A 15,544-nucleotide genomic window follows, 5' to 3' on the forward strand; every position below is an offset into this window, starting at 1 on the left:
GAATACACTTGTGCTGCATTATAACCATACAATATTGTAATATTACAACTATATATTATTACTATAAAACATTATTATATTGTAGCCATACATTGCTATATTACTATCAAACAATATCACTATATTATATTACAATGGTACTATATTGCAAACCATACAAAATGCCATACAATATTACTATATGACAAGCATACATTACTGTATCACTATCATAAAAAAATTATGTGTACTGTACAAACAGGGTAAATGGGGACGATTTGTTCCTGTCTCTTACTGTACAGCTCGTGTGCATCTCAATGTCGGCTCCTATACAGGTACGGCACACACTGGGTAAGTATATATCCTAGTGTGCATAATGACCTCCAATTGTACATCGAAAGCAAGGATGTTTAGAGTTCAGGAGACAAGAAAATAGCATGTGTGAAAGATTTACTGCGAGGTTCATGAAAGTTGAACAGAAAGAATGGGATTTGATTATTGTTGAAAAGGAAGAATATAAAAGGATATTGGGAACGGGCAGGGAAATGGTATTAGAGTAGATAACTCCAGTTAAAGAGTTAGCATTGGCACAGGTGCAAATGTCCTCTTTCTGTGCTGTAATTTGTATTATAAAAGAGCAAGGTGTTGGTGATAAATATCCAACACCCACTTTTCGACCCCCCCCCCCCCGTCGCCAATGGGCATTTTACCCAATCTAATTAAAGTTTAGATGGCAGGAGAGAGCTTGGAGTGCCGTGGAGCAGTGGGACATACTATGCCAATCACCCTACCCTGCTCAGTGACCCGTCTCAGTCACTGTAGGAGGGCGAGCAAGCTTTTTCCTAGAGGAAATTGGAGGGAGTCTGGACATGCTAAGGATCAGGGCGAGCTAATCAGTTAAAAATACTCTTTCAAAATCATTACAAATAACATAGAACAATCTCTCTGCCTCTCCTACAGCTCCCTGGAAACAATTTATGGCCTGGATAGCAACAGTCAAATATTCACCATATTTGTCAGTGGCACCCTCTATCTGCAGGTAAGAGACTCATGTACCTGTCCTCCACGACTTGCATGAACCAGACCGACAATTAAACAGAACCTGCAGACCATGTCAGATTGTAACTGCAGTCCCTGCATGTGTCACATATATTACACACAGTAAAAGGGAACAATTCACTCCTGTCAGGTATATACAGCTTGTGTGTATCTTAGAATCGGCTCCTGTGCCTGTACAATGCACAGAGGGTAAAAGGGTACAAGTGACTCCTGTTTGGTACTGTATGGCAACTGTGCATCTCACTTTCTGTATCTGTGCCTGTACAGGACATATAAGGTAAGTGGGAATAATTCAGTCCCATTTGATGACTTAGAAATTGGATCGGCGTAAAACGGGCGCTGGAAGGTCCAATATAGTGTGTGACGTGCACGTGCACATTCCGCTACGGGATAAGGGCACCCTGTAGTCGTTCCACAGTGCCCGCTTGAAACAGGTGTAAGCAAATCGGGAACCTAACACCTATTTCAGACCTCTTCCCAAAATTGGTTGGTGTTTGAGTGCAGCATGCTGAGAGCTGCAGTCAGTTCCCTCAGGCACAGAGAAACCAAACCAACCATCCTTAAAGGGACCACAAAAGGCTGCCATAAAAAGGTAAGTTAAAAACCTTACATGAATGTGGAGCCAGAAGAAGCAGGAGCGCCCTGATCATCTCCCCTCCCAATCTCCACCTCCCCCCATCTCCACTCCTCCCAATCTCCACCTCTCCTCCCAATCTCCACCTCCCCCATCTCCTCTCCTCCCAATCTACTCCTCCCCACCATCTCCTCTCCTCCTGATCTGCACCTCCCCTCAATCTCTACTAATCCCCGATCGCCACTAATCCCTGATCTCCTCTCCCCCATCTCCTCTCCTCCCGATCTCCACCTCCCTCCATCTCCTCTCCTCCTGATCTCCACCTCCCTCCATCTCCTCTCCTCCTGATCTGCACCTCCCTCCCATCTCCTCTCCTCCCGATCTGCACCTCCCCCCATCTCTACTAATCTCCAATCTCCACTTATCCCTGATCTCCTCTCCTCTCGAAAACCATATCCTCCCGATCTCCTCTCCCCCCGATCTCCTCTCTCCCGATCTCCACCTCCTCCAATCTCCTCTCCTCCCGATCTGTACCTCCCCCCGATCTCCTCCCCATCTCCTCTCCTCCCGATCTGCACCTCCCCCCCAATCTCCTCTCCTCCCGATCTCCTCTCTCCCGATCTCCACCTCCCCCCATCTCCTCTCCTCCCGATCTGTACCTCCCCCCGATCTCCTCCCCATCTCCTCTCCCGATCTGCACCTCCCCCCCAATCTCCTCTCCTCCCGATCTCCTCTCTCCCGATCTCCACCTCCCCCCATCTCCTCTCCTCCCGATCTGTACCTCCCCCCCGATCTCCTCCCCATCTCCTCTCCTCCTGATCTGCACCTCCCCCCCATCTCCTCTCCTCCCGATCTCCTCTCTCCCGATCTCCACCTCCCCCCCATCTCCTCTCCTCCCGATCTGCACCTCCCGCCCAATCTCCTCTCCTCCCGATCTCCTCTCTCCCGATCTCCACCTCCTCCCCATCTCCTCTCCTCCCGATCTGCACCTCCCCCCCCAATCTCCTCTCCTCCCGATCTCCTCTCTCCCGATCTCCACCTCCCCCCCATCTCCTCTCTCCCGATCTCCACCTCCCCCCCATCTCCTCTCCTCCCGACCTGCACCTCCCGCCCAATCTCCTCTCCTCCCGATCTCCTCTCTCCCGATCTCCACCTCCCCCCCATCTCCTCTCCACCCGATCTGCACCTCCCGCCCAATCTCCTCTCCTCCTGATCTCCTCTCCTCCCGATCCCCTTTCCTCCCAATCTCCTCTCCTCATGATCACCCATCCCCGGTCTCCACCCCCTCCCTGATATCCTCCTCTCCCGATTTCCACCCCTCCCCGATCTTCTCTTCTCCCGATCTCCACCCGTCCCCCATCTCCTATTCTCCTGATCTCCATCCCTCCCCGATCTCCTCTCCTCACGATCTTTACTCCTCCCCGATCTCCTCCTCCCCCGATCTCCTCCTCCCCAATCTCCTCCTGTCCCAATTTCCACCCCTCCCTCCTGGACTCACCATTGCTCCAGTGCCGGCATCCTCGCTGGCCAATCTTCATCTTCTGTGTGACCAGGGCACCTGCCTCGTGAGGTGCAACTGGTGAGCTGAGCATGCTGGCCACGTCTCAATAATGTAACAGGACCAATTTTGCGTGATCCTCTTGCTGCTCAGTTTCAGCGCAGCACTTCCCATTTGCCACTGGGTTTGTGCCTGAATTCAGGTGCAAACCAATTTCTAGGCCCGTGTGTTTATCAGTGACAACTCTTTAACGTACAGCCACACATGGCTTGCTGGAATGACAAGAGACAGCACAGCAGAAATGCAATGTTAAGTCCAACTGTTTATTTTTCTCCATAAGTTAAGTATGAAAATGTATTTGGAATGTAATAATTACTTAAATATGTTGATATCGCACTAAAGATTTCAAGGAATTGCGCAAAGTGCAATAAGGAACCAGTATTCCATTCCCAAGCACTATCATTGTTCACCAGATGTGAAATACACACACACCTCCATATATAAACATGTACAGGTGCAGTGATGTATATTAGAGAACATATATATAGAAAACATCTACTAGGTGATCATACTCTCACCTCCAACCTTCACCTCTCTTTCAATCTCAACCTCTCTTGTCTTTCTCTATTTTATTGATATTATTACAATGGTTAGTGCTCCTCTGACCTTTCCTCTCTTGTTCCACCAAAACCCAAATCCCCCTTCCTCTTCCTCCACCCTGCATCCTCGCTGTTGAACTCAAGCCTCAATGCACTCTCCTACTCTAACTCATTCCTTCCCTGAACCACAGGAATACGTAACTCCTCACTTCCATCAGTCTTACAGTCTACAGACTTTTTAAAACCTAATCACTGCATCCTGATTTACCTCCTGCTGGTGTCCTGTACACTTTCTTATATGTAAACTCATAGAAAAATTCAAATCCAAACATATATACATAAAAAATATATACAAACCTATGTACACACATGCATGCATCACATTCATACACTTATACACACATGTATACACATGTACACACAGGCTACACCATACATGTACACATAAACACACACACACATACCATGCATGTACACATACACACACAAACAGAAAACAGAGAGTAGGGGTTAAAGGCTCAAACTGTTGGAAGGTGGGAAGTAGTGTTCCACAGGGATCGGTGCTGGGACCACTATTGTTCACCATTTACATAGATGATTTGGACTCGGGAATCGGAAGTACAACATCAATATTTATGGACAACACCAAATTGGGGGGTATGGTTAATATTGAGGAAGACTGCGACAAAATACAAGACAACGTTTAACAAACTTGCAGAATGGGCGTGTAAATGGCAAATGAATTTCAATATCATTAAGTGTGAGGTGGTGTATTTTGGTCAGAGGAATAAGGAGGTGACCTACTCCTTGGAAAATTAAAGTCTAAATGGCGTAGAGGAGCAAAGGGATCTAGGGGTATAAATTTACAAATCATTAAAAGTAGCAACGCAGGTTAACAAAGCCATAGAAATGCAAACAAAGCACTGGGGTTCATTTCTAGAGGAATAGAATTGAAAAGCAGAGAATTTATGTTAAACTTACATACAACCTTGATTAGACCACACTTAGAGTACTGTGAACAGTTCTGGTCTCCATATTATAAAAAGGATATAGAGGCATTGGTGAAGGTGCCAAAGAGATTTACAAGGATGATACCTGAACTGAGAGGTTATACTTATCAGGAAAAATTTAACAGGCTGGGGCTTTTTGTCTCTAGAAAAGAGAAGACCAAGAGGTGACCTGATAGAGGTCTTTAAATTGTGAAGGTGTTTGACAGGATAGACATAAAGATGTTTCCACTTGAGGGGGGAGTCCAAAACTAAGGGTCATAAATATAAGATAGTCACTAATAAATCCAATAAGAATTCAGGAGAAACTTCTTTACTCAGAGAGTGGTTAGAATGTGGAACTTGCTATCACATGAGGTGAATGGCATAAATGCAGTTAAGGGGAAGCTAGAGGACATAAGGCAGAAAGGAACAGAAGGATATGTTGATAAGGTGAGATGAAGTAAGGTGGGAGGAGGCTCGTGTGGTGAATAAATACCGGCATTGACCAGTTGGGCTAAAGAGCCTGTTTTGTAATTCTGTGTTATACATTGTCATACACCATGCATGTACACATACACACACACACATGTACAGACATAAGTAGACACCGGCACATACACACATTTACACGCATGTGTGCCTGTATAAATCGGTACTAATCTAGTAATATGGTCAGCTCATAGTTTTATGTGGTGCAATTATTACTACACTGGAGCTGTGAAGATCCTTTGTGTCATTTCTTATCAGTGCAGTCAGCCCCTGATAGCTATGCTCGATGTCACTCTGAGGATTTAATCCTCTTTCTGATGCAATTTAAAAAAGCAAACAAAACACTGTGCGGCATTATTTGTGTTTTGCTGTGGTTACCGTCTGCGTTGCTAGGCTGCTTGGCATCACACTCTGGCTATTTTTTTCCCATAACACAAGGCCTTTGATTCTCTTAAACTTTCCCATTGCTGTTTCACTCTATACCTGATGTACCCAGGCCTCTTGATGACCCTGTACCTAGACATATAAAGGATGAGAGTGCCATTCATATCGGCGCAGAGATTGTCTGCAGTACTATTGTAAAACTATGGTACATCACCTTGTGCTGCCTACACATCTCCAGACCCACTCAGTATGGGATTCTCGTGGAACAAGCTTTTCATTGACTTTTCGTATTTTTAGCAACTAATTACTTGGATTGTGGGATTTGATAGCAGATGTCAGGTACTCATTATCATGCACAAAGGATCAAGGTCAATGCACTGAAAAATCAGATAAAAACCTTCATTAAATAAACTAAAGTGAATTAAATTATTTACTTTTCAAATACCAATCCAATTCCCTTTTAAATTATGTTATAGTTTTCTGCCTCAGCAATTCAGTAAGGACATAGGTCAATATTCGTGCCCGCTAGGCCCAGGAAAGTGATTCAATACAACATGACCACCCATCAATGAAGGAAGGATTCTCTCACGCCCCCTCAACCCAACTAAGCCCACGAGACTCAAACAAAGAAGTTGCCTACATGCCTGAGCTGTCAGTGTATGCACAGCCACATCAACAAACCAAGGAGCTATTGCCCACTGATTGCAATGAGATGCCTGGAGGGACTGAGTCAAGGCATTCAAATATCACCGGGTGCAGTAGCATAGTGGTTATGTTGCTGGACTAGTAATCCAGAGGCCTGGACTAATGATCCAGAGATGTGAGTTCAAATCCCACCCTGCAGTTAATTAAATAAATCTGGAGTAAAAACCCATCTGGTTCACTAATGTCCTCTAGGTGAAGGAAATCTGCCATCCTTACCTGGTCTGGCAGATACGTGATTCCAGACCCACAGCAAAGTGATGGAAGGTGTCGTCAACAGTGCTATCAAGCAGCACTTACTCACCAATAACCTGCTCGCCGATGCTCAGTTCAGGTTCCACCAGGACCACTTGGCTCCAGAACAAACATGGACAAAAGAGCTGAATTCCAGAGGTGAGGTGCGAGTGACTGCTCTTGACATCAAGGCAGCATTTGACGGAGTGTGGCAACAAGGAGCCCTAGTAAAATTGAAGTCAGTGGGAATCGGGGGAAAACTCTCCACTGGCTGGAGTCATACCTAGCACAAAGGAAGATGGTTGTGGTTGTTGGAGGTCAATCATCTCAGCCCCAGGACATCACTGCAGGAGTTTGTCAGGGCAGTGTTCTAGGCCCAACCATCTTCAGCTGCTTCATCAATGACCTTCCCTCCATCATAAGGCCAGAAGTGGGGATGTTTGCTGATGACTGCACAGTTCCATTTGCAACTCCTCAGATAATGAAGCAGTCTATGCCTGCATGCAGCAAGACCTGGATGAAATTTAGGCTTGGGCTGATAAGTGGCAAGTAACATCTGTGCCAGGCAATGACTATCTCCAAAAAGCGAGCACCTAACCACCGCCCCTTGACATTCAACAGCTGAATCCCCAACTATAGAAACATAGAAGATAGGAGCAGGAGTAGGCCATTCGGTCCTTCGAGCCTGCTCCGCCATTCAACGAGATCATGGCTGATCATCCAAACCCTAGCACCCGGTCCCTACACCAACAGCCATCCCACCCAAGCCCTATCCCCGTAACCCCGTAACCCCACGTATTTAATCCCCCCTAATACTAAGGGCCAATTTTTATCATGGCCAATCAACCTAACCCGCACATCTTTGGACTGTGGGAGGAAACCGGAGCACCCGGAGGAAACCCACGCAAACACGGGGAGAATGTGCAAACTCCACACAGACAGTCACCCGAGGCCGGATTTGAACGCGGGTCCCTGGCGCTGTGAGGCAACAGTGCTAACCACTGTGCCACCGTGCTGCCCTGGGGTCCTGGGGTCGCCATTGACCAGAAACTTAACCGTAACATAAATACTGTGGCCACAAGAGCAGGTCAGAGGCTAGGTATTCTGCGGCAAGTGTCTCACCTCCTGACTCCCCAAAGTCTTTCCACCATCTACAAGGCACAAGTTAGGAGTGTGATGGAATACTCTCCAGTTTTCTGGATGAGTGCAGCTCCAACAACACTCAAGAAGCTTGACACCATCCAGGACAAAGCAGCCCGCTTGATTGGCAATCCCCCCCCCGACCCCCAACCATATCAAACATTCACTCCCTCCACCACCAGCGTACCATGGCTGCAGTGTGTGCCATCTACAAGATGCATTGCAGCAACTTGCCAAGGCTTCTTCGGCAGCACCTCCCAAACCCACGGTCTCTACCACCTAGAAGGACAAGGGCAGCAGGCGCATGGGGACACCACCCCCTCCAAATCACACGCCATCCTGACTTGGGAGTATATCGTCGCTGGGTCAAAATCCTGGAACTCCCTCCCTAACAGCACTGTGGGAGTACCTACACCACACAGACTGCAGCAGTTCAAGAAATAAATGCTGGCCTTGCCAGCAATGCCCACATCCCAGGAACGAATACAAAAAAAACCTCAGCACCCTGTTTTGCAACTTAAGGTAGAGTTTATTCAAGTGGATTTAAGGAGCCCCAAAGAGGTTTGAGGCAGTATTCTGAGACTATTTCTGAACTCTGTTTCTTGCTTCTTAATGTTTCTTTGCTTTGTTCACTTAGTTAGTGAGGAGGCTTTGTGCCTCGTGTTCTGGTGCTGCCATTCTTTCCTATATTCATGACCCAACTTGCAATGACCTGTGCTGAACTGACTGCACAGGCACCGACTCAGCATAGCCGGAGCTACTTACACACATTTGCCCACCCTCCTCCAGTGAGCTCTGAAATCCAGGCCCAATAGAGGTTGAGAGCTCGCCTGTGTTAAATAAAAGAAGGTGACCCCACAAAATCAGGTGAGGGCAATGCACCAAGCGTCAGGTGGATGCTAACAATGCTGGTTAATGTCTGATCCGAGGCCCAATTGGAAAATATAGCCCAATGATTCGCATCCAGAAAGAAAGACTTGCATTTCTACAGTGTCTTTCACGACCTCAGGATGCCCCAAAGCGCTTTACAGCCAATATCTTTGAACTGTAGTCACTGTTGTAATGTAGGAAACATGGCAACCAATTTGCACACAGCAAGCTCTCACAAACAGCAATGTGATAATGACCAGATAATCTGTTTTAGTGATGTTGGTTGAGGGATAAATATTGGACTGGACACCGGGGAGAACTCCCCTACCCGTCTTTGAAATAGTGCCATGGGATCTTTTACATTCACCTAAGGCGGCAGACGGGGCCTCAGTTTAACATCTAATCTGAAAGGCAACACCTCCGACAGTGCAGCACTCCCTCAGTACTTCACTGGAGTGTCAGCCTGGATTTTGTGCTCAAGTCTCTGGAGTGAGACTTGAACCCACAACCTTCTGACTCTGAGGCAAGAGTGCTACCAACTGAGCCACAGCTGGCAGCTAATAAAAAAAAATTACTTAAGATAAGTATATTCTTACAAAGAATACCGGAGGATACATTCATTGTTCTGGAGTATTCATTCAACAGCAACTTGATCAGCAGAGGTCCTGGAACCAGCCCCTGGAAATGATATGAGGTGTGCAGTCTTTCAGTGTAAATGACTGCAGCCATACTGTACCAGGATGGGTTTTAGCCTCTGTGCTGACACTGCTTGTTGCTAGTAATCTGTAATGATGCGTGACAGAAAGAGTAGAATGTATTTAAGTAAGATTTCAATCAGCACAGTATTTAGGGCTGTGATTTGATCAGACTGTGATGTAGTGCCTCTCCACATTCCATCACTATTAGATAGGACTGTCTTTAGATACGACAAGATAACTTGCCTTGTGACTGAACAGCATTGTATAAAACATGAAGACATGAAGGGAATGTAACGTTTGCAAAGTGGAACTTTCTTCACTTGAGTTTAGGGGCGCTGCTGTGCTCTAACTCTGGCCTAACACCGATTACATTGGGTCTCCGCCATTTATTGGGGGAAGGTCGGTCTGCCAAAGTTATGCTGAAAGACCAGGAGAACCTCTGTGAACTTAGTATAACAGTTTCACATCCAACCTGCCTGGTGGGAACTGGTCGGATGTCCGTTTTACACCTCTTCCGATTTTACTCTCCATTGAAGTCAACGCGGAATAAAATCGGACGGGGTGTAAAACAGGCTTCCTGCTGGGTTAGGTTAAAATTGCAGCTGTAGTATTTGTCACCCATTGAATCTGCCTTCGCTGGTTTCTCCTTTAATAAGTCAATACCCATTGTGTGCTGCACCTGCACTGCAGTGGACACTGAAACACACTTGACCATACTGTACCAGATAAGAGTGAATCGTTCCCATTTACCTGTATCTGCACAGGAGCTGACACTGAGACACACCTGAATACGAGACAATAATGTATCATTCCCATTTACTCGGCGTCCACTGTACATATACAGCAGTGCACACTGACAGATATGCCAAGCCATGTAGTATTGGATGGGACTGAATAGGGGCCACAGCCTCAGGATAAAGGGTAGGCCATTCTGGACTGAGATGAAAATAAATTTCTTCACACAGAGGGTGGTGATTCTTTGGAATTCTCTACCTCAGAGGGCTTTGGAGGCTCAGTCATTGGGTATATTCAAAACAGAAGTCGATAGATTTCTGACTTGTAAAGGCATCAAGGGATATGGCGATAGGGCTGGTGAATGGAGTTGAGGTAGAAGATCAGCCATAATCTCATTGAATGGCGGAGCAGGCTTGAAGGGCCAAATGGCCTACTCCTGCTCCTATTTCTTATGTTCTTATGTTCTAATTGTTCCCTTTTACCTGGTGCATATTGTACATGTACAGGAGCTGGCACTGAGACCCACACAAGCCATACAGTAACAGACAGGAGTGATTCATTCCCTTTTACCTGGTGTGTACTGTATGTGAGCTGACACACAAGCTGTACAGTAATAAAGTTGAATTGTTCCCTTTTACTTAGTGTGACACTGAGACACATACATCATTGTTTTTAAACACACACATCATTCTCCCTGCAGATCTTCTATTGTGCAAGAGAATCACCTCAGCAATCTCTCTCTGTCTCGTTACTTACAGCCATACTTACTCTCCTTCATAGAATCTTACAGCACAGAAGGAGGCTATTCAGCCCATTGTGCCTGTGCTGGTTCTATGAAAGAGCTGTCCATTTAGTTTCACTCACTCACTCTTTCCCCATAGCCCTGAAATTCTTTTCCTTTTCAGGTTACTATTGAATCTGCTTCCCCCACCTTTCAGGCAGAGCATTCCAGATCATAACAACTCGCTGCGTAAAACAATTTGCCTCATCTCCCCTCCGGTTCTTTTGCTGATTATCTTCAATCTGTGCCCTCTGGTTACTGACCCTCCTGCCAGTGGAAACAGTTTCTCCTTGTTTACTCCATCAAAACCCCTCATAATTTTGAACACCTCTATTAAATCTCCCTTTAACTTTCTCTGATCGAATGAGAGCAATCCAAGCTTCTCCAGTCTCTCCACATAACTGAAGCCTTTCATCCCTGGTATCATTCTGGTAGAATACCAAAAATTGCATGCAATATTCCCAATGAGGGCCTAACTAAATTCTGTGCAAGGCTATTATATTATATTCAATTACCCTTGAGATGCACCTTGTACTTGTTAACAGCTTCAGCCTGACTGGAAATCTGGATTATGTGGCATCTCCAACACCTGTCCCCCATCAATAGGAAGTGTCTTCCCTAAAGCTGACTGAATTGAGTCTCTGGTCCTGATGACTCTCTTCTCTCCACAGGCCATGCAGTACATCTCCGTCTTTGCTGACAACAGATCCGGTTGTCCTGTCACCATTCGAAGTGGCTCGGATTTCACAGGGATCTTTCTGGGCACGTAGAAGCAACTGGTGTATTGGGTACTCGGGCCTGCTCGACTCCCCTCTCTCCTCTTCCTCTCCCACCCTCAAGACTCCTGTCTCCATCCCCTGCACGCCGCGTCGACCAAGAACTTACTCTGGTCGTGAGGGCCGATAGTAAAGAGCACTCGGGGACGGCAAGACATTAACCGGAATTTTCTGCCACGGATCTCTGGGGCTGTTCTGGAGAAATCTTTCTTTTCATGTATTCTAATGACATTATTTTCCCTGAGTGAGTGTCCAGCCTGTCGGGAAGCCAACTGCAATGGTTTTCAAAGCTCTTGATGACGTCAGGATGTGGTTTACGACTCAAAATTGGCTTACGATTTGCTTGCGACCTGGATGTGTCTTTGAAATAAGGAGCTGCCCCTTCGCAAAATTGGGACCAAAATTTCTTTTTCACACGAGTGGGGAGTGTGACAAAATGGGGCCTTCTCCCACTGTCCCTGTAATGCTGCAGTTCCCCAGCCCTGCCCATTCCTATACTTTAAAATGATCTTCCCATGCCAACTGCACAGAGATTTACCTCACCTTTCCAAATATTTTGCCGCGCTTTTTTTTCTCCTTCCTTCCCCCCCCTCTTCCCCTGAAGGTGCTGCCTCATTGCTGGGGCCGAGTCCCACGGATGCCAGTGACACTTCAGTACCTTACCCACGTGGCCAGTCTATTCGGCCACTGGGGAACATCACAGCTGAGCCGATCCTGTGCTCAACCAATGCCCACACACGCTGGGCAACAATCTGCTGTGGGAACCCTGGCAGGTTTTCCTCTCCCTACCCCAGGGTGCTGAGGCCAGTTGTTACACGCCAACAGCTGTCCTGGCTGAGATCAACTAACTCAGCAGAAACCAGGAGGGCGGGGGAACAGATCTTATAGAAGACTGCAGGAGAAAAACATGATGGGGAAAAAATAGAAAGTTGCAAGGCAGGAATGAAGCTGCCAGCTGGCTTCCTCCCCAAGTAGGGCTCAGGTATGGGCAATGGTGCTAGGAAATAGATCCCAGACCCATACACTGCTGACTGTGTGGCCCTACCCTACAGCCATAGCCCAAGCCAGTGGACAACACTGTCACTGTTGGGCCTGGCAAAGGGAGGGATGTTAGTGCCCGAGCGCTCGTTCTTTAAGGCACAGGTAAACTCGTTGGGCTTTGCATCCAATTGCTCAGTGTTTGAGCTTAGGTCCCAGGGGCTTTGGCTTTCAAAGGGGTTTGGTTTAACAAATAGAAGTGAGTGGGGGTCCTGAATAGATCTTGGAGATGACAGCGGGCGGAGGTGGGGCATGGGGGGATTGCAGATCGAACATGGAGTCTGGAAGTGAACCAAACTGAGGAAGAAGAACCCAACACTCTAGCCTGTCAGCTGATCGACGGGAGTCTTGATCTGTTTGGCATGGTGACCTGGTGATTTTGCTATTGCCTGCTCACAGGGCTGTCTGCCCTCATTACAAAGGTGCTCCCAGGCACCAGTGGCACTGTGATCTGATTGGCTGACACTCACATCCTGGTTTAAGCTGCTTTATTCTGTAGAGTTTATAAAGTGTTAATAAATATCATTCTGAAAAGAAAGACCTGTGTGACGTACATAATAATTCAGCAAAAGTGAGAGCTTCATCAGCTGACCTTTCAAACTCTTAAATAAACTTTGCTTTTTGCCCACAGACCTAGAAGCCAGCTAGAGCTAATCACATTCGAACCTCTTGATTAGCCTGTAACTCACTCCTGGGTATCCATTATTCTAGATATAAACCACCCAAACCCCTTGATTAGATTCCAGCCTGTAACTCACTCCCGGGTATCCATTATTCTAGATGTAAGCCACCCGAACCCCTCGATTAGATTCCACCCTGTAACTCACTCCCAGAATTCCAATAATCTATATATAAACCACCCGAACCCCTCAATTAGATTCCAACCTGTAACTCACTCCTAGGTATCCATTATTCGAGGTATAAACCATGCAAACCCCTCGATTAGACTCCAGCCTGAAACTCAATCCAAGCTCTCTATTATTATTCTATATATAAGATACCCGAACCCCTCGACTAGATTCCAGCCTGTAACTCACTCCCAGATATCCATTATTCTATATATAAAGCAACCAATGTCCTCGATTAAATTCCGGTCTGCAACTCACTCCCGGGTATCCAGTATTCTCAGGTACTCTAATTAGCAGGATGTGACTAGTGCCTTCTCACGGGGTCTGTGTTGGGGCTTCAACTATTCACAATATTTATTAACGACTTAGATGACGGGATAGAAAGCCACATATCCAAGTTTGCCGATGACACAAGGTGGCATTGTAAGCAGTGTAGATGAAAGCATAAAATTACAAAGAGATATTAATAGATTAAGTGAAAGGGCAAAACTGCAGTAGATGGATTTCAATATAGGCAAGTGTGAGTTCATCCACTTTGGACCTAAAAAGGATCAATCAGAATACTTTCTAAATGATGAAAAGCTAGAAACAGTGGAGGTCCAAAGAGACTTAAGGGTTCATGTACTTAGATCATGGACAGGTACAGAATATAATAAGGAAGGTTAACGGACTATTGGCCTTTATAGCTAGAGGATTAGAATACAAGGGGGTAGAAGTTATGCTGCAGCTATACAAAGCCCTGGTTAGACCACACCTGGAGTACTGTGAGCAGTTCTGGACACCACACCTTAGGAAGGATATATTGGCCTTGGAGGGAGTGAAGCGTAGGTTTACCAGAATGATACCCGGACTTCAAGGGTTAAATTATGAGGAGAGATTACACAAACGAGGGTTGTATCCCCTGGAATTTAGAAGATTAAGGGGTGATTTGATTGAAGTTTTCAAGATATTAGTGGGAACTGATAGGGTAGATAGAGAGATATTTCCGCTAGTAGGGGAGTCTAGGACTAGGGGACATAGACTAAAAATTAGAGCCAGTCCTTTCAGGAGTAAAGTTAGGAAATACTTCTGCACTCAAAGGATGGTAGAGGTTTGGAACTCTCTTCTGCCAATGGCATTTTGATGGCAACACCATCACCTCCAAGTTCCCCTTCAAGTCACACGCCATCCTGACTTGGAAACATACCGCCGTTTCTCCATCGTCGCTGGGACAAAATCATGGAACTCCCTCCCTAACAGCACTGTGGGAGTATCTTCACCACACGGACTACAGCGGTTCAAGATGGCGGCTCATCACCACCTTCTCAACGGCAATTAGGGATGGGCAATAAATGCTGGCCAAGCCAGTGACACCCACATCCCAGGAATGAATAAAAAAAGTTGGTGCTGGGTCAATTGTTAATTTTAAATCTGAGCTTGATAGATTTTTGTTAATAATTTTGGGATTTGGGGTAAAGGGGCAAAATGGAGTTAGGTCACAGATCAGCCATGATCTCATTGAATGATGGAGCAGGCTTGAGGGGCTAAATGGCCTCCACCTATTCCTATGTTCTATATATAAACCAACCAAGCCCCTCAATTAGATCCCAGCCTGTAATTAACTCCCAGGTAACCATTATTCTATATGTAACCCACCTGAACCCCTCGATTAGATTCCAGCCTATAACTCACTCCCAGGTGCCCATTATTCTATATGAAAAAAATCATCCAAACCCTTTGATTAGATTCCGGCCTGTAACTCATTCCTATGTATCTGATTCTATAAATAAACCATACAAACCCCTCAGTTAGATTCCAGACTATAACTCTTCCAAGATATTAATTATTCTATTAGATTGTAGTTTGTAACTCCCTCCCAGGTAGCTGTTACTCTATGTGTAATTTTGTCTGTCAACGCTCCTGCGAAGAGCTTTGGGGCATTTTACTACATTGAAGGTGCTATATAAATGCAATTCCATTAGATTCCAGCCTGTAACTCATTCCCCAGTATCTATTATTATCTTATCTATCTATCTATCTTTATATATATAAATCGGTACTTCTGTCTGTCTGTCTGTCTGTCTGTCATTCTGTCTGTCATCGCCTGTGCGTCTGTCGGGCTATGCGCTCAAAAGTTACAGGGCGTACCTACGCGCGCGTTACTTCCAAAGA

At 46.0% G+C, this 15,544-nt stretch overlaps 1 protein-coding gene across 1 annotated transcript in view; it reads left to right on the forward strand.

Annotated features, from left to right (window-relative positions):
* The window catches only part of LOC147116021 (adipolin-like), a 522,017-nt gene extending 508,990 nt beyond the window's left edge, over nt 1-13,027 (forward strand). The window contains exons 7-8 of the mRNA XM_085989490.1: nt 940-1,018; nt 11,403-13,027. Coding sequence (XP_085845616.1) covers nt 940-1,018; nt 11,403-11,501 — 178 coding nt within the window. The 3' untranslated portion in view covers nt 11,502-13,027. The remainder of the gene's footprint in view (nt 1-939; nt 1,019-11,402) is intronic.
* Nucleotides 13,028-15,544: the final 2,517 nt, after the last annotated feature.

Source organism: Somniosus microcephalus, chromosome 6, assembly GCF_052327205.1.
Source record: "Somniosus microcephalus isolate GS21.2 chromosome 6, FLI_Smic_1.0, whole genome shotgun sequence".
Taxonomy (NCBI): Eukaryota; Metazoa; Chordata; class Chondrichthyes; order Squaliformes; family Somniosidae; genus Somniosus; species Somniosus microcephalus.